Source organism: Scyliorhinus torazame, chromosome 21 (assembly GCF_047496885.1).
Source record: "Scyliorhinus torazame isolate Kashiwa2021f chromosome 21, sScyTor2.1, whole genome shotgun sequence".
NCBI lineage: Eukaryota > Metazoa > Chordata > Chondrichthyes > Carcharhiniformes > Scyliorhinidae > Scyliorhinus > Scyliorhinus torazame.
Genome location: NC_092727.1, coordinates 34,681,286 through 34,707,604, shown reverse-complemented (window position 1 = coordinate 34,707,604; position 26,319 = coordinate 34,681,286). Strand labels below are relative to the sequence as shown.

Here is a 26,319-nt window from a genome sequence, read left to right as displayed (position 1 = left end):
ATTGTCTTCTCCGTGCCGGCCGTGGGAGAGCCCTACAGGGGCCGGTGCGGAAGGAAGGAATGCCCCCACGGCACAGGCCCGCCAGCAGATCGGTGGGCACCGAACGCGGACCAGGCCACCATGGGCCCCCCCCCCTTCCCCCCTCCCGGGGTAGAATCCCCCCGAGGACTGCCCTAGCCGACTTACCTGCCAGGTCCCACCGTGTGGGACCATGTCTAATCCACGCCGGGACTGGCCAGAAACGGATGGCCGCTCGGCCGATTGGGGCCCGGAGAATTGCCGGGGGGGGGGCGCTGCCAACGGCCCCCAACCGGCGTGGCGTGAACCCCACCCCGCCCAAAACCGGCGCCGGAGAATACGGCAGCCTGCTTCGGGGCCAGATTCGCGGCGCCCCCTGGGGATTCTCTGACCCGGCGTCAGTCGGAGAATCCAGATGCCTGTCTCCATTCTTCTTTATTCATAATTGGTTCGGCCAACATTTTTACTGCACATTATTAATTGCCCTTGAGAAGATGGCAGTTGACTGCCTTTTGAGCCACTGCATAGCACATGGTGTGGGTATATCCACAATGTTGTACGGGAGGGGTTTCCTGGATTTTGACCGAGTGACAGTAAAAAAAAACGGTGACATAGTCCTAAGTCAGGATGGTGTGTGACTTGGGGAGGGGAGCTTGCAGGTGATGGTGTTCCCATACATCTGCTGCCCTTATCTTTCTAGTTGGTTGTGGGTTTTGGAAGAAACTGTCAAAGGAGCCTTGACGAGTTGCTCCAGTGCGTCTCACAGATGGGTACATATTGCTGCCATTGTGTGTCAGTGGTGGAGGGAGCCGCATTTTCTGATTATATTAAGATGAGTGGTAAAGCGAATTGTGAGGGCATAAACAGGGCTGGAGGTTCATGCCCACATTCATATCGGAACAAAGACTGGGTGGATTTAAAAGTTGCAGGTAGGTCATGATTCTGGGATTTTTGTGGCCCATTATCGATGTGCAGGGAGTGAACCCACACTCAATAGTCCTGCCAATTTTGCCGGAAATATGTTTTTAAAAAAATTTAGAGTACCCAATTCATTTTTTCCAATTAATGGGCAATTTAGCATGACCAATCCACCTACCCTGCACGCAAACACTGGGAGAATGTGCACAGTTGGGAACCTTTTGACAGGTAAGTTTAAAAGGTTTTGCCAACATCTCAGTTCATATTTAAATGATACAAGATGAGTATGTTTTAATACAGTGATTGATGATGGGGCTTTGTTATTAAAAGGGTAAGTGAGCATTAAATTGAACAGCATTGTGAAAGCATTCATGTGCATTAGAAGTACTTTCTCCAGTGGAGAAGGGGCTCTTCTGCGTTCTACAGAATGGAGAATCTAGTCAAGGCATTCGAAAAGGTTGCAGGGGGAACAAAGTTAATAGTTCTTTCAGATAGTTGGTATAGACACAATGGGCCGAATGACCTCATTCTGTACTGTAACAGTTATGCGTTATCAATGTGTCGGAGTGTTATGGGTCAGGGTTTAGAGAACCCCAAAGTGTATCATGGAGTTCACCTGACCCACAACTTTTAATAGATTGTGGTATGGGGAGCACACGGCCCACTCTACAAGCGTGGTACTTCAGAAATGGAAAAGTTCTTTTTTAAAGCAAAACAATGTTTATTCTATGAACTCAAGTTAACCTTTTTAAAACAAACAGTGAATATCTTAGCAACCATTAATTCAAAGATAACCCCCAAAGAATACAACACTAAGTAACCTGTATGCTGTCCTTTTACACCCAAAATACTTAACAAACCTTTAAACAGAAGCACACCAGAGTTCACATTCAATACTGAAAACATTTATAATTCTGAATTCATCAAATGATTCAGAGATAGTCCTTCATGGCAGAGAGCTCAACAATACACCTGCGTTGACTGACTTCAGCTGCAACACACTGAAAAATGAAACCAGACAGACAGACACACCCAAGCTTTTCTCAAAGTGAAACTAAAAAGCAGAACCAGAGCTCAGCTCCACCCACACTCTGACATCCCTGCAGTAACATGAGCAGCTAACCATTTCTTAAAGCGACATTCTCATGACAGGAGACCCTGCATTTGTTTTTTTTCATGATTTCATATCCTGACATGGGCTGCGCTTTTGAAGAACTCTTCCAGTATCCACTAGGTACAGAACCAATCAGCCCTCTAATAACATTGGCAAGTCTTTAAAGTGCTCATAAATCTACCAATCAAACGCAGCCATTCATACTCCCATTGCTTGAAGCTATAATCCTCTTAATCTTGTCCAAATAAACAAACCGTTATTGAAAAACCTCTTCGAAGGAAGGTAACATTATTACAAGCTCAGATGACACAAAACCTGGAAGTATTGTGAACTGGGAGGAGGATGGTGCTAAACTACAAGAGGGTGTGAACTGGCTGGCAGATTAAATTTAATGCTGAGAAGTGTGAAGTGATACATTTTTGGTAGGAAAAATGAAGAAACACAACATAAGCTAAATGAAACAATTTTAAAGGAGGTGCCGGAGCAGAGGAACATTGGGGGAGTCTATCTACAGAAATCATTGAAGACGGCAGGGCAGGTTGAAAAAGAAGTTAATAATGCACACTGGATTCTGGCCTGTATAAATCGAGGCACAGAATAGAAAAGCATGGAAGTTTTAATACATCTGTATAAAGCACTGACTCATCCTCAGCTGGAGTTTTGTGTCTCGTTCCTGGCACCACACTTTTTAGGAAGGATGTGAAACACATTAGAGTGGGTGCGGACAAGATTCGCAAGAATAGTTCCAAGAATGAGGAACCTCAGTTACGACGGTGGTTTGGCAAACCTGGGACTATTATCCTTGGGACTATTATCCTTGGAGAAGGGAAATTTGAGAGGAGGTTTGATACGCGTGTTCAAAATCATGCACATGAAGCAAAGACAAAATGAGGGTTTTCTCAGCGAGTGGTTGGGATGTAGAATTTGCTGTCTGAGAGTGCAGCGGAGGCAGATTCAATCAAGGCTTTTGAAAGGAAATTGGATTTTGAAAGGAAGTTGCAATTTTTTCCCGTATTAAGAGCTAGGAGGAAAAGGCAGAGAGCTGGCACAAACATGACTGACCAAATGACCACCTTCAGAGCTGTAACCATTCTATAATTCTATTCTATGCAATCTAGACTCAGCAGTCCAATTTCTAGCCAGCTCCTCAGCTTTTTGACCCCCTCCAGCCCATTCGCAGTTTGTCTTCTTGTGAAACGTTTACAATTAGGTTATTATGTTTTCTTGTAACTTTCAGGGCTGGACAAAAGGAGTAGTTTTTGTGAATGGAATGAATTTGGGTCGCTATTGGGAAATAGGGCCACAACAGACACTATACTTACCAGCCCCATGGCTACAGCATGGCAATAATGAGGTAAGCACATGTTCACACAACTGTTAAGTTTCCCCTTACAGGTGATCATTGAGAATGTCACAAATAAGATTACTTGATTCAAATTTGTCCTTTATTGCAGCAGTTCTGGCACAATACTGTTACCAGGAAGAGCAGACACAGTGTGTAGCTGAGAAATATTTAATGGCTAGGTTGACTGAAGTTATAGGCACTTTACTCTCTCAGCAATAAAGCAAAATTTCAACAGCAAATTAGAAGGAAAATCCAAAATTCACTATAACCCAATTGAATGAAATGTTCTTGAGCTCTTGTTCCATTTTCTCACATTCCTTTGTGGTGCAATATTGTGTTTATATGAAAAAATAAGCTATGTTTTTAGGCAGAAGGCTTTGATTAGTGCCATTGGATAATAATTAATCAGTTTTAATCTTGAACAAACCTAATGTGGACTTTAATCTACAATTATTGGCTCGACAGTGCAAAAGGTTAGATTTCACAGCACGTGAAGCGGTGATTCAGTGTTAGCACTGCTGTCTTTGAGTTAGAAGTCCATGGATTTAAGATGTAAACTCGTACTTTAGGCTGTCACTCGTGCGGTAAGACATTGAGGTGTTTCGATGAAGACTCTGCCATGTCCACCTCAGCAGGTAGACATCCGAACAAAAGCATTCAGAGATCTTCACACAAAACAGAAATAACTACATTTTGTTATTCATTGGTCATCATAAACTTTGGGATGATCTGAGGATATGGGAAATGGTGTACATGTGAATGGACACCGAGTGTGCGTGTTGCAGAATACAAACCCAGAAAATGACCAAAAACATAATGAAAACGTGAAGGGATAGGAGCATCTACAAATACCCTCCATAATAATTAGGCCCTTGGTCCATTATCAGGGTTACTTGTATTAAAATCAGTGGGGTGCTCTGGGGTACCGACAGACGTCCTTCCTGTCACTGGCATCATTGCGGCTCTCTGGATGGAAGGAAACCTAATTGGCAGAATTTTGGAACAAAAATTTGAAGTTCTTTTTTTCAAGGAAGTAACACATTTTCAAATTTTTTTACACATAGACATTGAGCAGCAAGCCTGCACCAATAACCGCCCCTTTCCTCCTTGATTTGTTACGTTTTTTTCCCTTTTAAATTAGATTGTAATTTTTGAAGAGAGCAAAGCGGGAAAAACAGTTGAGTTTTTAGACGAGCCTGACTTGGGACAAGCTCAACATGTATGAAGATGAAAAGAAAGAATATTTCTCGACAATTCCTGATGGACTTTTTGATGAAGTAAAGCATTCAGTTGTACCTATGTCTGTCTGATCAACGTTACGTTCAAGTATCAAATTACGCCTTCATTGAAAAGTACCAGAATAGCTTATGATTCAGTTGGTTTGATCAATTATAGAATTATCTGCAGTTTTTAAGTGCTTAAATTTATATTGATTAGGCGTGTGGAAATACTTGATGCACCGTTTGACATCTCTGTCCCCGCTGTAGGAAAGGGGTTAACTTGTTTAAAATAAATGTGCTGATACGGTCGCTGAATAAGCGGGCAGAAGAATTACAAACAATGATGTAAATTGCTTCTGTGTTATTAACCATTTTCAAGACTGAAATGTGCAGAATTAATTAATTTTTGTTTAATATTTAATAAAACTCCGTTTCGCAATTTTCCCATTGGAGGTTATATTTTTAATAATGTGACATTTGAATGAATTCTCCATTAGCTGGCCTTTCCGTGTTCTAAAATGGCGTGAACTATCAAACTAGGGTCGTTGAAGTCCCTTTTGACTTTCTTGGGAAGCACTGAAACAGTCTCCTCATGTGTTTTACCTCTCCTTGCTAAGGCAGGGCAGTAAACTGTTTGGGGACAGTGCCATTAGATTCTGCGCCAAGAGATGGTTGCTTGTGTCTTAGTGACACAATTTTCTCCGCCTGTGACTTAGAGTGGTTATTAATTTTTTTTGATTAGCCCAGGAGGTAGCACTTGTGTGAATAGGTGCTTTCAACTTCCCGTGGATCCAACAACTATAGCTTTTATTTAACAAAAGTTTCAGCGTACTTTTGTAGGCCAATAATCGGACAGAAATTTAAATCAAAATGGAAGATATTTGGAGCAGTGACTTCACAAGCTGATTGGATCAGCTGATTGGATAGATGTGAATGGAAGCTCGTTGAGTTGAACAATGGAATATGCACATTGAAGGAGAATGGTGTGTTCGAAGGCTGCATAGAGAACATAGAGGGAAAGTGTGCAATGATCACCCTCGAAAAAGGTGTCATTGAAGCATCCCTAATTAAAGTCACATGGCATCCCCTGAGATTGTGATTATGTGCGCCATCATTTGCTAAGCATCACAGAAATGATTTGTGCCCGATTCATTCCCTTCTAGTTCTGTATCATCCTCTTTTTCAACTATCTGCACCTCCCTTGACTTGCATTGTTCACTGTCTCAATTCCTTTTGATAAAACATTCCATTCTCAAGCTTTTAAATCCACCCTATTAAACCTAGGTGCTACCCAAATATGTACAGCTTTGTAAGGTCCCAACACTTTTGTATCTGCAAGTTCCGTTTGACCTTAAAATGACATGAAATTGGAAGGTTGTAAACTTTGTATAATTGGAAAAATGTAGGGGGTTACAAAAATAAAGCTCACTCACCTCTTTGTTGCCACTGCGTGTTTATTTTATTCTTTTTTTTGTTGTTGCAATTAATTTACATTAATTTGATAGCTGGTGTGAACAAATCTAAAACTTCCAACTTCTAACTTATCCAATAATGATGCAGAGCTTGACGAACAGTACTTTCGAAGCCCCATGAACTTAAGGTGGGGAAAACTAAGCAATAAGTGCCAGGCTTTGATGGGTTAATTGTTATCGCTTGGGGTTCCTGTGCCTTTCAGTATCCAGCCATTAGAAGGTGTGGGCGAAGCCACCACCTTTTTTTTATTATTCTTTCATGGAGTGTGAACATTGTTGACAGGGTCAGCATTTGATGCCCTTGAAAAGATGGTGGTGAGCTGCCTTCTTAGACAGCTACTGCCTATCTGATGTGGGTGCTCCCACAGTTCTCTTACAAAAGGAGTTCCAAGATTTTGATCCGGCCCCAGTAAAGGAATGGCATTGTAGTGCCAAGTCAGGATGGTATGTAGCTTGGTGGAGGTCTTGTTCTTCTAGATGCTAGAGGCCATGGTGAGTGGAAGGTACTGTTGAAGGAGCCTTGGTGAATTGCTATAGCACATCTTGTAGATGGTGCACACTGCTGCCATTGTTACATGGTGGTGGAGGGAATAAATGTTTACGGTGGTGGATGGGGTTTTGATCAAGCTGTCCACTTGGTCCTGATGGTATTGAGCTCTTGAGTGTTGTTGGAGCTACACTCATCCAGGGAAGTGAAAAGTATTCCATCACACTCCTGATTTGTGGGCAGGCTTTGAAGAGTCAGGAGATGAGTTACTGACTTTGAATTCCCAGTCTCTGACTTGCCCCAATTTCTGGTCAATGTTAACCCCAGGATACTTATAGTGGATGATTCATAATTAGTAATGCCATTGAATGTCATGGGGAGATGGATAGGCGGTCTCTTGTTGGAGGTGGTCATTGCCTGACACTTGTGTGGCACAAATATGACTTGCCACATATCAGCCCAAGATGTCCCAGTCTTGCTGTATATGCACATGGACTGCTTCAGTATCTAAACAGCCATATCCATAAATTGTCTAATGATTGACTATTAAATATATTCAATTTGGGTCGGCGAAAGTAGGTCAGTTCTCTTGAAATTGGGGTGACTCTCAAGATGGACAGTTGGGATCAAACAGTGACATACTCAGCAATCCACATGCTCGAGACCCTTCGGCTCTTGAATGTCACTTGCAGCAGCAGATAGGAGTTTGGGTTTAATATCTCATCCAATGGAATTCACCTTCCGCAGCCTCGGTGAGTTTCTGGTGCAGAGTTCAAGCCGATGGCAAGAGCTGCAACAATGGATTAATCAACATGTGTAATGAAACCATTCAATATCTCATAAAAAACCTGCAATTAATGTTGGTGTGTAGGATACTGTGAAAATCTGCTGTCAGTGTTTGACACAGACATTTATGTTTTCTATTTTTAAAAAAAGCAAGTCGATTCACAACATCAGCATTTCCAACAACCACACCAGACAACTATGCTTTCATTTTTCAAATTTATTTAGGATTCTCTCTTACTAAAATGACATTGAGGGATTGTGTGCAATCAACAATACGTTAACATGCAAAAACAAAAGTGCAACCATCACAGAGACTGAAAATGTTACGATCTATGGAGAAAGAAATCAAATACATTTATTATACAGCGTGAAAAATATCATTCTGATGTTGGGGACAGCCTCTTCTCAATGTTGTCGTTTATGAATTTAAGACTGCTTAGGAAAATAAGGTTTGGGAGCCTGGGTCAAAAGAATGTGTGAATAATTTATCGGGGGCAGTCTCAGGGCCGTCACTGAAGACAGCGATCAATGAGTGACTCAAGCATTTGAATGTAGAACTCAAGAAAAGTGACAGTTGACGAGTTGTATCCTTATACTGGGTTATGGTAGGTCAGCCTGGGTTAGGCCACTGGGTTATGGTCGGATCAGTAGCTTTATATTCCTGTGTCTTTAATTTTGTGCAAAGTCTTTTGTCCGGTCTCTCTAAATTGTATTCTTACTCTGCCACCTAGTGGTTTAATAGAGCTGAAGTTTCCCTTTACAGTCTTGTGATAACTTTAAGCTAATTCAAGCGAGGGAATGAAATTAAGTATCCAGTGATTTGACAGCAAAGCTTTTAGGACGAATTACCAGCATTAAGCTTTGACCAGTCCCACCAGGAAATAAATGTTTGTTTGGTGTTTAAATTTCTATTTAAAAAGGAAAGCCACACCTGGAGTACTGTATGCAGTTGTTATCTCCATCCCTAAGGAAGGACATTACTCCCCAGGGGTTCACTGGACTGAGTCCAGCGACGATAGGCTTGTTCCAGGAGACAAAATTGATTAGACAGACTAGGTCAAGTTACCCTAGAGTCTAGAGGTGTGCGTAGGTGAACTCATTAAAACATTCTTTTGAGGCTTGACGGAGTAGATGCTGAGAAAATATTTCCCCTGGCAGGGGGATCTGGAAGAAGGGATCAGTGCTAGTTTAAAAAACTGGCGTTTTAGGACTGAGATGAGAAATGTCTTCGTTCGGGGGTTGCAAATCTTTGGATTTCTCTACCCAGTGAGCTTTTGATGCTCAGTCATTTAAGTATGTTCAAGGTAGAGGTGGATGGTAGAGTTTGGGGTATTAAGGGGTGTGAGGATAGTGTGGGATGATGCAGTTGAGGTAGAGGATCTTGTTGAATGCTCAAACAGACTTGAAGGGCCAATTGGCCCACTCCCATTCCTACACTCCTATTCCTTATGTTCTTAGTAACATTACTGAAGACCCCCCCCCCCCCCCCTCCCATACAGGCTTAAAACAAAAAGTAAAACTACCGCTGAAATTCAAACATGGGAATGGGCAACACAGTAACGCAGTGATAAACACTGCTGTCTCACGGCGCCAAGGATCCGGGTTTGATCCCGGCCCTGGGTCACTGTCCATGTGGAGTTTGCACATTCTCCTTGTGCCTGCGTGGGTCTCACCCTCCACAACCCAAAAAGATGTGCAGGCTAAGTGAATTGGCCTCTCTAAATTGCCCCTTAATTGGAAAAAAAGAATTGGGTACTCCTAAGTTTATAAATTTTTAAAAAATGAAATTCAAACATGGGAATGATCCTGCAGAAAAAGACTAAGAAAAAGATGCACATTTTAAAGAATTGTTACGATGGAGAAAGAGTCTAGTCGGGCCATCACACCACCGTTGTCCGAATGAGCAATTTGCCATTCCCCCCCCCCCCCCCCCACCTTCTCGCCATAAGCCTGCACATTCTTCCTTTTCAGATAGAAATCTAATTCCCTTTTTGAATGCAATGATTGAACCCGTCTCCGCCAGACCCTTAGGAAGTGCGTTCCCAACCCCAACCACTTGCTTTGTGAAAAAGTTTTTCCTCCTGTCAATTTTGCTGCTTTTGCCAATTGCTTTAAATCCATGCCGTCTCATTCTTGATCCTTTCATGAGTGGGAACAGTTTTTTTTCCCTATCCTGTGCACACCCCTCATGATTTTGAATACCTCTATCAAATCTCTTGGCCAAAGATTTCTTACTGAAACAAACTTTTGTTAATTTAAAGTTTTTCAAAATGTTAGGTTTATATGTTTCACAATAGGTGGGAGTTTTTTTTCCAAATGTTAGCCTAAAGGTTTAAAAATGTGAAAATAAATGAATGCTGGTGAATTTAAAAAAAAAAAAACCTTTCTGAGAGTTACAAAGCAGAGCGGACAGGGCAAGCCCCTAATCCATCTCCTTGCTTGCTCCAAAAACCAATTCCAAGGACACATACTAGGTCCAAACTGATGAAGACTTGATCTCAGGCTTGATCCTACATTTAAAGCAGGTTGTTTAGGGAGGAAAGAAACATCTTGCATTTGTCATTACCAAGAATGTGCTTCGTTACAGCTGCACACCTTACTCTAATGGTGTCAGCAAGGCAGATGTTGATGTATGTCTTGTATAGACTGAGTATCTACAGTGCACATAGCAAATGTGGAATATAAAGTTCACAGGAGCTACTACATAACTATGTTAAACTGGTTGAGAGTCAAGGTGAAACGGTAAATCACATGGTACAGCAAGTTGTGATTGGACAACAGCAAACTTGGGGTTTAAAAGCTTTGCACCTTGTCCAGGATTATGACAGCAGTGCCGAAAGGTATTCCCCTGACATGGTAGAGGTAAATTTAACTCTCATATAAATCTCTACTTAATGGATCTCAGATCGGTAACACAATTAAGCACACCTGTTTATAAATCTTTCTAAAAGTCTTTTTCTGTTCTGAAGATTAATTTTGTGTCGTAGGTTGAGGGAGCTAATCTTCCTCACGCCTGTACTCTTGTCCAGCGCTGAGTACAAAAAGTACCGTTTGAATAGGTTTGCACTACATGTGTTCAGGATGGTGGTAACAGGAACTTATTCTGATTGTAATTCATGCAAATACTAGTCATTCTTGTGCCAGATCTGCGGTCTAGCAGCATCAAACTATAAATCGTGTTTCTAAACCACCAGTTGTAAGTTAGCACAATTTCTCAAGATCAGTCTCCACTTCATTGATGCAGCATGCCTGAACTGCTACTCGAAAGGGATTTGAGGGTAATCTTGCACTTGTGCAATGTGTAAACAGAAATGTAGCCATGGTGTGTTTTATGGCAAGAAGAATGGTATGGTGCTATGAGGAATCAGCGCCTCTGTCATCCAACTACAGCTTTGGGTATTGTGAACGCTGAGGTTAATTAGCTGCATATTGAATACTGTGCTTGGCTAATCACGATCCCTTGTGAAATATCACAAGGATAATCACTATAACAGGCATCTGCTGCATGTAAGCATTTAATCTGTCTCATCTTGAATATAGGGGCCATCCTTAATTTTACTCGTATACAAATGGTAATAAATAAGGGGTGGGATTTCCTTCACCCAACCCCCCAAATGCATCTGTTCTACACTTGCAGCATTTTCTATTTTTAAATCAAATATGAGTCTTGTTACATGCTGGGTGAGACTGGTGACAGAAGTTGCGACATGGTGTTATTATGAAGCCTATTGTGACCTACAAAATGATCTCTGGCTTGAGCTGTGCACAACCCTCTTTATGTTTTAATGAAATGAAAAGGAAAAGTCATTTTCAAACCCATTATCTCCACTTGCCAGCGAGCATTTGTTCTGCCAAGAATTCTAAACAAACCTCACAATCTCACCCAGGGATACACGAACTACAGGTAATCCAGTACAAGGTTCAGACTCTGAAATTACTCATTGACCTTTTGAAGTAATTACAGGGAATATTAATCCAGCCTCGCAACCCACATGTGAACTTTGCCCTGTTGTATTCCATGTTGATCCATGCCTGGTTTAAACATGTGCCAACTGTACTTGGGTCTATGGGGGAAAAAGGCAGGGGTAAGAGTAAATCACTCTAGTTAAGCAGGCAGTACTGGCCTTATGGGAGATATGTTTAAAAACCCTTCATCTGTGGCATAATTTAAATGATTCTTGCCCATCGAAATTTAGTTTCTTTCAAGGAGTTGTGAACAACAGAATGGAGAGGGATGGGCTGGAATGGAGTAATCTTTCTTATCATTTTATTATGTCCTTAACTCAGCTGGGTATCTCTTGCAGGCATCCATCGCTCACAAATATTCTTCTAGTGTTTAGACCTATTTGGAGTTTCATTATTTTTTATGTGCTTCCCCCTCCCAGAATCATAGAACTTACAGTGCAGAAGGAGGCCATTCGGCCCATCGAGTCTTCACCGGCCCTTGGAAAAAGCACCCTAGCTAAGCCCACACCTCACCCTATCCCCGTAACCCAGTAACCCCTCCCAACCTTTTGGATACTCAGGGCAATTTAGCATGGGCAATCCACCTAACCTGCACATCTTTGGACTGTGGGAAGAAACCGGAGCACCCGGAGGAATCCCACGCAGACACGGGGAGAAAGTGCAAACTCCGCACAGACAGTGACCCAAGCTGGGAATGGAACCTGGGACCCTGGAACTGTGAAGCAACTGTGCTAACCACTTTGCTACCATGCCCCCCAAAATCCCCTACCCTATCCTGCAGTCACAAGCAGATAGTGTCTAAGTTAACACTAAACATAGTTTGAAATACTTTAATCGGATCTCCTCTCAGTGTTTTTTCACCTCAGTATTAAGTCTAATTCCCCAAGCCTTTCCTTGTAGGTTAGAGCACTATGTTCCTGAAATCGGCACACTTATTCTTTTTTTAATACTTTTGCCAATGTCTCCATGTCCATTCAAAGATGAGTATCTAGAACTGCACACAGTATTCAAAGTGTAGCCTTGCTAATGCACTACAGAGTTAAAATTATTTATTTTCAACTAATCATTCTGTAAGCTATAACCAATTTAATTAGCCCCATAGGTGACATGAACTTGGCATGGACAATGAATGTCCAATAGTCACTCATCCTTTTCACTTTTGCAATGGGATACTATTGGCTATGCATTAATCATTGAATGGCCAGTAGTCACTCATAACTTTCACTTTTGCAACGGGGTGCAATTGACTATGTATTAATCATTAAGATTTCACTTTTTTGTCTTGTTCTATTAATCTTCTTTTGTTTACATCATAACAGTGTCTGACTGCAATAGTGAAAGGAGAAAGGGAAGTTACAAAGCCACTTGTATAATTATCTAGAGCCACTCTGGACTAAGCAGGAAAAGGACCTCAGCTGGGTAAGGGTGATTGGCAAACTAGTATTAATATTATTCAAAGAGCAACTAAATCTCAATGCCATTGGTGCCAATATGTGCACCATTACTGTGTCCGGACTCTCACTGGTGCCAATACATGCACTTTTGCTGGGTCAGTTCTGTTCCTGGTAAAAGGGAACGGCACCTTTTGCTATTTGACAGACTGTCAAATCCAATTAGAAACGCAGTGCAACAATTTTGGTGCTTTTGATAAGAAGATCAACTTGTTATCAAGAAAACAACCATCGACTTGAAGGCTGTTTTAAATATGTATCACAATAGAAGGATTGAAAACTCAGCAGGTTTCCTCAGTACAAATACATTTCCAATTTAATGGAAATAAAAATCCTTTTGAGCCAATAACACCACTGTACATTCTTCTTGTTGATTTCTTCAATTATTTTGGTGATAAATTGAAGGGTTGTTGGGTTGAACCTAAAAAGTTGAACCTTTTAGTTTGGAAAGTCGTAGTCTCGTGACGTCTCCTTGTGTGCTGTTTTTTGATAGGGGTATTGAAATAATGTAGAAGAGTAGCTATCCGTTGGCTTTGGGACATGTCTCAATTATACTTGATGCACTTTCTCTGGAATTTGTCGATACAATGGCACAACATGGACAGTAACTTAATTACTCTGCACTCATCACAGGGACTGCATATACTTTCAAGCGGAGGTTTGAATCACAAGCAAAAATATGGTATTAATCAAGAGATGTTCTCTTTTTTTAAACAAAAGGATATCATCAAACAATTTTCTTAAATTATAAATAGAAATAAATTACAGCAGATGTTAGCAAACAGCAGTTGTGTTAGATAACTTGTTAATTCTAAAAAGGGCACATAAAACGGGAAGGAATTCATCACCTATGCCGAGAAGGTAGAAGAGAAAGCTGCAATTTGTCAAGTGCTGAGGATTGTGTCTCGTAAAATTGTGCTTCACATTTTCAAATTTGACGCCACAGTATTGCCTGCAGCATGTTCTGTTTGCCCAAATGCTGCTCTAACTCTCCATGAGGTGTGTAAACATCAGTTACTGTAATGTCATCCTGAGGCTCTACTGTACCCACATACAGATTTCATATAGGACCCAAGATGTTTGCCTGTCCTCATTATTTGCATAATTCCAAGATCTTGCAGTATTTAATTTCCTATCGCCCACAGCCCCTTCAGTCAATGTAATAGATGTAATGATGCTCTGCCAGTTAATATGTTACACATTACTACATAATTATTTCTCAAAATGATGTACACAGCTAGGGACTATTTGGCACAAATAATAAATCACAGGCCAAGAATGACACCAACTTGACTAGTGGAAATGAGGTACTCATTTGGGTCTTCTCTTTATTTGCAGTCAGTTATTTCTTTATTTATGCTAGGCATGTCTGTTCTTGATGTTGTGTCCTATCAAGAATTTTTCTTTTTGAGGTAAATTAAATTCACCAAAACTGAATAATGTACTGTCCCAGTGGGGATTAACAATGGAGTAACAGTGCTGGATTAAAATAAAAACTTGAAAATTGGGAGCTGTGGCAAGGCCAACATTTGTTGCCCATTTCTAGTTACCACGAGAAGCTGGTGGTGAACCAACTGAGTCGCTTGCTAGACTACTTCAGAAGACCATTAAGAATCAGTCACATTATTAAGAAACTGCGGTGCTACATCCAGGCCAGACTTGGTGAGAATGGCAGATCTCCTTCCCTGTGAAAGATGAACCATTCCTAATTTGACATGGCATAATTCCTCATTCTCCCAGCGCTGGAATTATTGTAATCAATATCCTTTAACAATTCTATTCCATGAATCTCCATAGATTTTCTTTTGCCCTTTTAATATTTTGTTCTGTTATCCCTCCTGCCTTAAAGGAATGATCTCCAAGGTTTCAAAGTTAGCAGTCCTTTATTACCTTGACCAAATGTCAGTTCCTATGCATGAGAACTCAGTTATTTTAACAATGGGCCCTCAAAAACAGCCCTGCCCTCAATATCCACCGGATCACTGACTAGTGATAGGACATAGGAATTCTGGCTGGATTTGCCTTTCTGTTGGAAGGTGGCCCTGGAGTCAATTGTAATGCTTCCATTGCTAACCTGCCTAAGATCAGGTAATGTACCAAGGATCAACCCTTCAATTTTCCTGGTCAACACAATTTAAAGCCACGGCATATGATGTATTTGTCGACTGACTCACCTGTGGGTGGATGGGGGAGGGGAAGCAAATTTGACCAATTTCCATCTCCCTGAAAATATATTTTGTTGTGGTGGTGAAACTTATTTTTGCTTTCTGTGTATGAGAAAGAGTTTATCCTCCCCAAAGTAGTAAAAGGCTTATGAAAAAGTCACAGTATGATGACATTTAATCTGGGAGTGAGGAAATTCTGAAACTGATGACAAAGAATATTCCATAAAGGAATGTATCAGCGCAAATACCTCTCCTGTTATCTGTTATTGCTTAAATATAAGTGACTGAACATATTCTGCTGAACCTTGATATGACCTATTTCATTCAACAGGAGGACATTAAAGTACAATGCAAATCAGTCTCGTATAATGGGTATTAATTATGTAAATCTGCCTAATGTATATGAACTATTTCTTGTGGAACTCTAAGTGATGATATAATGAAAAGGCTTTTCTGTTGTTGACCCTGGAAGGATACAATTAGATGTTTGAGAAACTAATCCTACAAGACTGAGGTAAAAGAAAACTTGAGGTGCAAGGATCCACTCTGCCTTATTGTTTCATTACGTTGACTGAATGGGCTGTGGTGCCTTGTTGTTCAAGAAAATAATCTTTGAACTTTAAAATGTGCTATATTAGCCATATTTCTGAATAGTCATGATGAAACATTTTTGTGTGCTGCTGTCCTCACGCATACCTTATTACAAACGCATAGCCCGGAGGTATATTTTAAAGTGCTCTGCTTAACACAACAGTGTTATTAGGAGGAAGGTCCTTCAGGGATGAGGCTCTGCTAACTGGCAGCGAATTAGAAATGAACGTTTTAATGCTGGTGAACAGCCAGTACTAATATATAATTTGTGATCAAAGTCAAGTACAACCTTAATTTGAAACCTGGCCAGTGGATGTCCCCCTAAAGCTGAATGCTGAACAAACACAGGCACACATTTTACATAATTAAAAAGGGAACTGTTTCACAGTGACAGGGTAAGGGATCCTTCTTCAACTCTGAACTCCCAGTGGGTACCCTGAACAGGAAGAAGGGGTATTTGATTAACATGTCATTCAAAAACCAGTGCCTTCAACTGTGCAACACCCCTTCAGTAGTGTCAGTCTAATTTAAGTGCTTTGATATAGGAATGGAGCTTCAATGCACAAGTTTCTAACACACAAGGTTGAAATTATCCCTTAAATGCACTTGTTAACTGCCCTATCTGCCAACTGATCAAGCTCACGCTGTAAGATGTCTATAGCTTTTGTATGCCGGAAGGATTTACAAACGCATGGAGATGTGAGTTGGAACAGTTTAGATCGAAACTTATTCACTCTGCTAGTTGGATTTGTGCTCAATCAAGCTGTCGCACATGGAGTACTGAGAATAGTTTACTTTGGATATCAGCTAGTTGCAGAGAAGTGGCTGTATTCATTTGAAGAAGTATTTAATGAGGAATCTTTCCTTTCTTATCTAGCTTTTATGTGGACTTTCCGTACCAAGTGCTTCAGTATTGCTGAGGCAGGGTGAATTTCAGAATTAACTGCCAAATTCATGGGGCTGGATTCTCCATTAGTGGGACTATGTCCCCACACCGGTGTCAAAACGGTGGAGTTTCACGCCAGAAAGGACACAACTTCCTAGGCCTGCAGGGGGCTAGCAGGGACCCGGCATAGATCTAGCAGCTTTTGCTGCAGATACGGCCCCCCGCACTTCCGGGTCGGAGGCCGCGCCGTGCTCTATGGCGGACTCGGACCGCGAAGCTGGACCCGAAAAATAAACCCTCCAATGGGCCTCGCACCTGACCTTGTCCGCCCGCACAAACATTCCCCAGCTGCTTTTAAGGCCCCCCCCTGCCCTCCGATCGGCTCGCCCCTGACCAGGGTGGCCGTGGACGGAGTCTGCTGCCGCCACACGAGTATCCCAACCGGCTGGACCACATTAGTTCCATGGCGTTGGGACTTCGGCCGGTCGGGAGTGGAGAATGGTGGAGCAGGCCTCTGGCAATGGCCCCAGGTAGGTCATAGGCGGCGCGGCGTACTCCCCGAGTACGTCTCTTTTCGGGGTCTGCAAAATCGGGGGTCCGGCGCCGGTCCCGATTCCGTGCGGGAAAATGGATTCTCCACCCCCTCGCCAGCCGCGATTTCACGTCGGGGTACGGAGAATCCAGCCCACGGCCACATAAGCAAACCACATGCAGGACTAAAATTTCACTGGATGTAACTGCTAACAAGTTATCACTACAATATAGGATGGTAAAATCTCATACAAGAATATTAACATGTTTATTACTAATATGGTGTCCAGACATCTGAGGGACCTTATCTCATCATGTGACCACAATTCCTCATTTCATACAGAATTCATTTTTCAGATTTCCATGCTCTTGAATCATGATTGAAGTTCAGAGCCTCACAGAAATATTTGCAACCAAATTAGCATTAATTTTGACCTTGGCCATTTGCTGCACTCCTCCTTACAGAGCACCTTTTGTATGGTTAAATTAACTAATATTGTTCGAACAAAAGCACACAAAGATGCTGCAGTACACCACCATCATTAACAATTCTGACATACTCTAGGTCTTGCTCGGCCAAGTCCTGCTGAGCTAGGAAACATTGCTGATGGACAGGTCAACAGGTGTAATAGAATTGCGACCTGAAGTAAGATGAGTTGGAAAGTAAGTTGAATAAGATGTTCTCCACTCGATGTCCTGGGGAGGAAAGGGACTCAACTTTGAAATGACCACAACAAAATGTCGATGCAATTTGTGCTCAAGAAATTGAGAGAAACAAGTGTTGGAGCATCTGGATCTTCACCCCACTCAAAAATTTGAGAAAAAAGGAAAGGCTATGAATAATAGAAACTGAAGATAAAAACAGCAATTGCTGCATTATCCAACAGGTCGATGAATGCCGAAATAGAAATTAAGGGTTAACACTGCCTGTTCATTAGATCTGAACCAGTTCCAGAACTGAATCACACTTCAAACTGTAACCTTTTCTTCCTGTTTCCGATTGCCTTTCTGTTTCCAGCATTTTTGAAAATTATTTTTTAAATCATAGTTTTGTGTCCCTTTCTGTGCAGTGAATATACAGTAACCTCAGATCATGATCATATTGTACTGGAACAGTGACCTTTGCAGTTCCTATATCACCCATCTCTCTACACTCAGGAGATACTGACTAATGCCGAATCTGCTGAAATCGTGCCTTTGTGCATCTAGACCCACAAAGGACTAGAAACAGATTAGCCATGTGCTCCATGATTTTCTTATTGAAATGACTGCTCACAATTAGCAGTAACGTGTGGTTATTTAACACTAGTTTGGTCTAATCAATATATAGCACTGCTCTGCCTGTTAATTTGTATCACATCCAATAAGTATGGCTTTCATCTATAGACATAGCAGCTTTGCATTCCTTTTGAACATAGCCTTCCTTAATAACTCAGTTGCGTTGAAAAATAAATCACCCTTTTGCTAATCTGGCCCAGTGAGCTAAACTAGCAAGGTTGCTACAGGTATTTCTCAAACTGCAGTGATATTCCAAGAATGAATATGTGCTACTAGAACCAAGCTGAAGAGATAAAAAGCTTTGTTCACTTAGGGTGTGCCAACTCATTAATTACCAAGTCTCAAAGGAGTCCGTGTAAAAAGGGGATGAAAGCTACAAGTTAACAGTGTGTTACACACTTCATGGTAATCAGTATCCATGTGGTATAAGAGAATATGTGCACATGTAAAGAATAAACAAATAGGTGCAGGCTCAAGAGGTATGTAAACCAGAACATTCCATTCCTTGGGTCTTCATTAGTAGAAAATGTTCACTTATTACGGCTCAATCTTCTGATCTGCTTCCCTGTATCTTGCAGGAAGCTTTTTAAGGTCATTATTTATTTCTGGTTTGGTATTCACACCGAGTGCATGCATCCTCTTTTACCCATGCAACAGAATACATTGCAGCGGAACCACCTTACTCACACATACAAGGGAACCTACCTTCTGCAATCATACATCACAGAGCCTTGCTAAATGAAGCCAGAGAGCACACTCTTCATCAATTATTATTGTTCATTCCCCATGAATCTCTTCTGTGCTTTGTCCATTTAATTGTCTGGCGAAAATGGCCTGTTCTTGGTCCTGTCACCTTGGATACACAATCTGAAATTTTTGCTTTTGCTAAAAATAAAACCACTACCATTTTATCCATTGTACGTGTGGTGGGAGAACGGAGCAATCAGCTTGTAGCCAGGTTTAGGTTCAGTCTGTCTGAAAGATAAGAAATGTAGGATGGGTTGAATGTAAGTGCTTGTGAACTTGCTTTAATTCTTCTGTGTAGTATGGTGATGTTTCTATCACAAGTGTACATCCAAATGAACAGAAATGGTAAATTCCATGATACTTTGAAAGATGTACCACAAAAAGAGAGTTGCTGTAATAGGACAACAAAAATTCATTTAGTGTCAGGCAGAATGGCCTCCATCTGTGGTGTAATAATTCTGTGATCCTGGACGCGATTCTCCCAAAATGGAACAAATTCCCCTGACGAGCTCGTTTAGCCGCAGGTTTCCCGGCGCTCACAGTGCCAAGAAACATATGGCTATTCAACGCACATTGAATAAGGGGCCAGAATGGGGAACGCACAGCCAAGGCCGCACATAGCCCCGTTTTGCACAGTGGGGAGCTCTGCTCGCCGGGACTCCCCAGTGAAAATGCCGTTCCGATCTCCGAGGCCCACACAACGATCCTTGACACCGCCCCCGCTCAAAAGCACTATGGGAGTGCTGAATGGCGCTGACCCAAAGTCTCTGAGGCAAAGGCATTGAAACCCACAGCCTCGCTCTAATATGTAGATTTGCCAAAAAGTGATCCTAAGCTTTCCTCAATAGACAGCCCCTTCATCTGAGGAATCAGCCTTGTGGGCAGTCTCAAAACTGCCTCCAATGCAAATATGTCCCTCTTTCAGTCAGGAGATGCAAAGTGTATGCAGTACTCCAGTTGCAGTTGCACCGATTGTACAATTGTAGTGCGACCTCCCTATTTTAATAATCTATCCCTTGCAATAAAAACTAACATTTCATTTGTCTTCCTAATTACTTGCTTGCACCTAACGTTTTATGATTCATGTACACGGACCCACATGGACCGCAAAGTTCTGCAGTCTCACGCCATTTAAGTAATATTCTATTTTACTATTCTTCCTGCCAAGTGGGCAACTTCACATTTTTCCACAATATACTCCATCTGCTAAATTTTTGTCCACTCGCTTAACCTATCCACATCCATATCTTTGTATCATCCAGAAATTTGGAAATGAGGAAATAGACTCCACAGAAATGTGAATATCTCTTTAAGTATCCCTTTAGTCCTTGGTCTTAAGGAGAAAAATCCCAGCTTCTCCAATCTCTCAATGTATCTGGATCCCATTGTTCCTGGTATCATCCTGGTAAACTTCCTCTGTATCCTGTTCCGCCCCTTGCAATTATTCCTAAAGTGAGTTACCCGAGAACTTGCACAATTTATCAGCTGAGCGCTAGCCAGTGATTTTAAACGTTTGGCATGGCTCCCTTGTTTTTGCAGTTAATATCCCCATTTACAAATCCTCCACTTTTTTTCAAATCTGCCATACCAACTTGCCCTACATCCATCAAGGATTTGTAAATGTACACACAAGCCCCAGGTCCCTTCGACTTTCTTCATATTTACCTGTGCGTTTATATTTCCAGGTTCGGATCTGTGAAGCCATTTTTGCCTTCATTCACCAGCACAGGTTTCTCAGTCCGTGTGTGCCAGACTAGTATCTGTGGAAAAGAAAAGATGAAAGTAAGAATACCAGAATAACATAACACCCCGTAGAAATTCTAGCTTCAAAGCACTCAGTTTGATACCTATTCCTATTCTTAAACCATGAAGAACCATTGAGGTGTGCCAAGATTACAGGCATTTCTCTCTGACACATTGTGCAAGTTTTTCTGGGCATTAGGGATCCATGGAAAATGAAATTTCATTTGTATTTTCGAAAAAAAAGCAAAGGGAGTAGAGTCATAAATTGTACTCTGATAGTCTCTGTGGCGGCTGTTTTGAATGAGCTGTCCAATTAGTCTCACTTCCCTACTCTTTTTCCATTGCCCTGACAATTTCTCCTTTTCAAGTATATGCCTAATTCCCTTTTGGAAGTTATTATTGAAGATGCTTCCACAACCCCTTCAGGCAATGCTTTCTAGAGCATAGCAATTTGCTGCAAAATTTATTTGTTGCCTTTTTTTTCCCCACTGGAATTTCCCCCCAATTATCTGAAGTCTGTGTCTGCTTGTTACCAGTCTTATGATGTCTTAATAGCATGTAAGTTGTGCAATAATCTGGCATCATTAGGACCGGCACACTACTAAGTGAAATCAAATAAGGTAAATTACTTTCCAAAATGTTATCAACGGGTTGGTACATTGCACTAAAATGTTATGCTACACAATGGTAGGCTCTTGGTTCATGTACATGACTGGACCATCAAAGGAGTTATCATGATATTGACCAGCTCGGTCCCTTGTATCCTTGCAGGGATAGAAATTCAAATCCAAGAAATCCTTATGATCTACGAGCAATTGTTATCAGAAGGTCACATACAGAGGCCTCTATGAGATTATTAACCTCTCCTCTCAGCTGAGAAAAATCAATTTTTGTTTTGAACAGATTTCAGCAATCTTTCTAATTCAATTAAGTCTAATGAAGGCTGTGGTGAATGTATTGCTACTGCAATTCACCACTGTATTGTACTGTATTATGTTGATGCCCCTGTGGGCTCTGCCTGTGGCTCCACTCCCTCGGGGGTGGTATATAAACCTGCGTCCTGTAGGCGGCACTCAGTACAGAGCAGTCGCAGGCAGGCACAGATCTAGCTAATTAAAACCACTGTTCACTTCTGCTAATCGTCTCGTGTGAATTAACATAGAACATAGAAAATACAGCACAGAACAGGCCCTTCGGCCCACGATGTTGTGCCGAACCTTTGTCCTAGATTAATCATAGATTATCATTGAATTTACAGTGCAGAAGGAGGCCATTCGGCCCCCTGAGTCTGCATCGGCTCTTGGAAAGAGCACCCCACCCAAACTCAACACCTCCACCCAACACCAAGGGCAATTTTGGACACTAAGGGCAATTCATCATGGCCAATCCACCTACCCTGCACATCTTTGGACTGTGGGAGGAAACATGAGCACCAGGAGGAAACCCACGCAGACACGGGGAGGACGTGCAGACTCCGCACAGACAGTGACCCAAGCCGGAATCGAACCTGGGACCCTGGAGCTGTGAAGCAATTGTGCTATCCACAATGCTACCGTGCTGCCCTTAAGAACAAATAAATCTACACTATATCATTTTACCGTAATCCATGTACCTATCCAATAGCTGCTTGAAGGTCCCTAATGTTTCCGACTCAACTACTTCTACAGGCAGTGCATTCCATGCCCCCACTTCTCTCTGGGTAAAGAACCTACCTCTGATATCCCTCCTATATCTTCCACCTTTCACCTTAAATTTATGTCCCCTTGTAATGGTTTGTTCCACCCGGGGAAAAAGTCTCTGACTGTCTACTCTATTTATTCCCCTGATCATATTATAAACCTCTATCAAGTCGCCCCTCATCCTTCTCCGTTCTAATGAGAAAAGGCCTAGCACCCTCAACCTTTCCTCGTAAGACCTACTCTCCATTCCAGGTAACATCCTGGTAAATCTTCTTTGCACCTTTTCCAAAGCTTCCACATCTTTCCTAAAATGAGGTGACCAGAACTGTACACAGTACTCCAAATGTGGCCTTACCAAAGTTTTGTACAGCTGCATCATCACCTCACGGCTCTTAAATTCAATCCCTCTGTTAATGAACACGAGCACACCATAGGCCTTCTTCAGAGCTCTATCCACTTGAGTGGCAACTTTCAAAGATGTATGAACGTAGACCCCAAGATCTCTCTGCTCCTCCACATTGCCAAGAACTCTACCGTTAACCCTATATTCCGCATTCATATTTGTCCTTCCAAAATGGACAACCTCACACTTTTCAGTGTTAAACGCCATCTGCCACTTCTCAGCCCAGCTCTGCATCCTATCTATGTCTCTTTGCAGCCGTCAACAGCCCTCCTTACTATCCACAACGCCACCAATCTTCGTATCATCTGCAAATTTACTGACCCACCCTTCAACTCCCTCATCCAAGTCATTAATGAAAATCACAAACAGCAGAGGACCCAGAACTGATCCCTGCGGTACGCCACTGGTAACTGGGATCCAGGCTTAATATTTGCCATCCACCACCACTCTCTGACTTCTATCGGTTAGCCAGTTCGTTATCCAACTGGCCAAATTTCCCACTATCCCATGCCTCCTTACTTTCTGCAGAAGCCTACCATGGGGAACCTTATCAAATGCCTTACTAAAATCCATGTACACTACATCCACTGCTTTACCTTCATCCACATGCTTGGTCACCTCCTCAAAGAATTCAATAAGATTTGTAAAGCAAGACCTACCCCTCACAAATCTGTGCTGACTATCCCTAATCAAGCAGTGTCTTTCCAGATGCTCAGAAATCCTATCCTTCAGTACCCTTCCCATTACTTTGCCTACCACCGAAGTAAGACTAACTGGCCTGTAATTCCCAGGGTTGTCCCTAGTCCCTTTTTTGAACAGGGGCACGACATTCGCCACTCTCCAATCCCCTGTTACCACCCCTGTTGACAGTGAGGACGAAAAGATCATTGCCAACGGCTCTGCAATTTCATCTCTTGCTTCCCATAGAATCCTTGGATATATCCCGTCAGGCCGGGGGACTTGGCTATCCTCAAGTTTTTCAAAATGCCCAACACATCTTCCTTCCTAACAAGTATTTCCTCGAGCTTACCAATCTGTTTCACACTGTCCTCTCCAACAATATCGCCCCTCTCATTTGTAAATACAGAAAAAAAGTACTCGTTCAAGACCTCTCCTATCTCTTCAGACTCAATACACAATCTCCCGCTACTGTCCTTGATCGGACCTACCCTTGCTCTAGTGATTGTCGCCAATTGATGGTCGCATCAATTTAATAAGCTAAGATATCGCAACGGAAGCCGCTCTCAAACCTGATCGACTGGAACTCGACCCACAGGCAGCTGAAGCCAAAGGAATCTTCTCACATTGGCTCCGCTGCTTTGAGGTCCACCTCGCCGCCTCCTCCTTGCCCGCCGTCACCGAGGCACACAAGCTGAGTCTCAACGCCCGGGTGAGCCACAGAATCTTTTTACTAATCGAGGACGCGACCACGTACGCAGACACGGTCGCGATCCTGAAAAGACATTACGTGAAGCCGGTGAACGAAGTGTTCACGCGGCACCTCCTCACCACACGTCGTCAATGCCCCGGGGAATCGCTGGAGGAATATCTACGCGACCTGAGGGTACTCGCTCGGAACTGTAACTACAAGGATGTCACGGCCTCGCAGCACATGGAACTCGCCATCCGGGACACCTATGTGGCTGGAGTCCGGTCCAGCTATGTCAGACAGCACCTGCTCGAAAAGGGCACCCTTGACCTAGAAGAGACGGTAAAACTATCCACCTCGTTAGAGGTAGCCTTCCAGAGCCTAAATGCTTTCCCCTCCGACCACGCGATTTCCTCGTGGGCGCTGGAGGTGCGGCCATCACCCGACCCGAGGGTGTCTCAGGCCTGTGCCATGTGGCTGCCCGCCCAACCCGGGGGGCTGTCTTGCTATTTCTGCGGTCAGAACCAGCACCCCAGGCAGCGTTGCCCAGCTCGGAACGTGACCTGCAGCGACTGCGGCAAGAAAGGACATTTTGCCAAAGTCTGCTTGGCCCAACCCAAAGTTCCAAAATCGCAGGCCCGACTCACAAGCCCGCAGACCCCGCAGCGTGGCTGCGTGCCTGCCGGTCCCGCCCCCTTCTGACGCGTCATCCACCTCGTGATCTCAGTGAGGGCCGCCATCTTTAACTCAGACCGGCACGTGTGACTCATGGGGGCCGCCATCTTGGCCGCCATCTTCAACCCAGCCCGTCATGTGCGACTCATGGGGGCCGCCATCTTGGCCGTCATCTTCAACATCGCCCAACTCATGCGACCGACGGGGGCCGCCATCTTGGCAGCCATCTTGGGACCACCTCGCTACCATCGACCAGGCCGGCTACCTGCAGCGCGGCCACTCTCGACCAGTCACGACCCAAGCACCTCAAGAACTCCATGATGACCGTCCGGGTCAATGGGCACGAAACGCCCTGTTTGTTTGACTCCGGGAGCATGGAGAGCTTCATCCATCCGGACACGTTAAGGCACTGCTCCCTCCAGATTTCCCCTGCGTTCCAAACAATCTCTCTTGCTTCCGGATCACATTCAGTGCAGATCTGGGGTACTGTGTCGCGAACCTCGCGATACAGGGCGCCGAGTACGCCAATTTTAAACTCTTATGTCCTTTCCCATCTCTGTGCTCCTCTCTTGTTAGGACTGGATTTCCAGTGCAACCTCAGAAGCCTGACCCTGAAGGTCGGCGGACCCCCTCTTACCGTAGGTAGCCTCGCGACCCTTAAGGTCGCCCCTCTCTCGCACTTCGCAAACCTCACCTCGGACTGTAAACCCGTCGCCACCAGGAGCAGGCGGTACCGTGCCCAGGACAGGACTTTTATCAAGTCGGAAGTGCAGCGGCTCTTGAGAGAGGGGATCATCGAGGCCAGTAATAGCCCCTGGAGAGCCCAAGTGGTGGTCGTCAGGACCAGGGAAAAGAACCGGATGGTTGTAGACTACAGCCAGAACATAAATAGGTACATGCAACTCGATGCGTACCCACTTCCCCGCATAGCGGATATGGTTAATCAGATTGCACACTACCGGATTTACTCCACGGTAGATCTGAAGTCCGCATACCACCAGCTTCCGATCCGCCCGGAAGACCACCACTACACTGCCTTTGAGGCATATGGCCGCCTCTTCCACTTCCTCAGGATCCCCTTCGGCGTCACCGATGGGGTCTCGGTCTTCCAAAGAACGATGGACCGAATGGTTGACCAGCACGGGCTGCGGGCTACGTTCCCGTACTTGGATAATGTCACCATCTGCGGCCATGATCAGCAGGACCACAACGCTAACCTTCAGAAGTTCCTCCAAACCGCCCAATCCCTTAATCTCACCTACAACAAGGAGAAATGCGTTTTCCGCACAACCCGACTAGCTATCCCTGGCTATGTCCCCAGTGGGTCCCCAACTATGCGAACAAAGCCCGCCCACTTATCAAAGCCACCATCTTTCCCCTGACGACTGAGACCCGCCTGGCCTTCAGCCGCATCAAGGCAGACATTATCAAGGCCGCGATGCACATGGTGGACAAGTCCATACCCTTCCAGGTGG

At 43.3% G+C, this 26,319-nt stretch overlaps 2 protein-coding genes across 4 annotated transcripts in view; one reads left to right on the top strand and one right to left on the bottom strand.

The window, feature by feature from the left end:
• The window catches only part of glb1l2 (galactosidase beta 1 like 2), a 66,090-nt gene extending 60,037 nt beyond the window's left edge, over positions 1-6,053 (top strand). For both annotated transcript variants that reach the window (XM_072486685.1, XM_072486686.1), the window contains exons 18-19: positions 3,288-3,404; positions 4,537-6,053. In XM_072486685.1, coding sequence (XP_072342786.1) covers positions 3,288-3,404; positions 4,537-4,620 — 201 coding nt within the window. In that variant the 3' untranslated portion in view covers positions 4,621-6,053. The remainder of the gene's footprint in view (positions 1-3,287; positions 3,405-4,536) is intronic.
• A 3,229-nt stretch (positions 6,054-9,282) lies between these two features.
• LOC140398247 (galactosylgalactosylxylosylprotein 3-beta-glucuronosyltransferase 1-like) overlaps positions 9,283-26,319 on the bottom strand; it is a 305,288-nt gene continuing 288,251 nt past the window's right edge. For both annotated transcript variants that reach the window (XM_072486684.1, XM_072486682.1), the window contains 2 exons: positions 20,641-20,735; positions 9,283-19,203 (listed from right to left, as the gene is read on the bottom strand). In XM_072486684.1, coding sequence (XP_072342785.1) covers positions 20,649-20,735 — 87 coding nt within the window. In that variant the 3' untranslated portion in view covers positions 9,283-19,203; positions 20,641-20,648. The remainder of the gene's footprint in view (positions 19,204-20,640; positions 20,736-26,319) is intronic.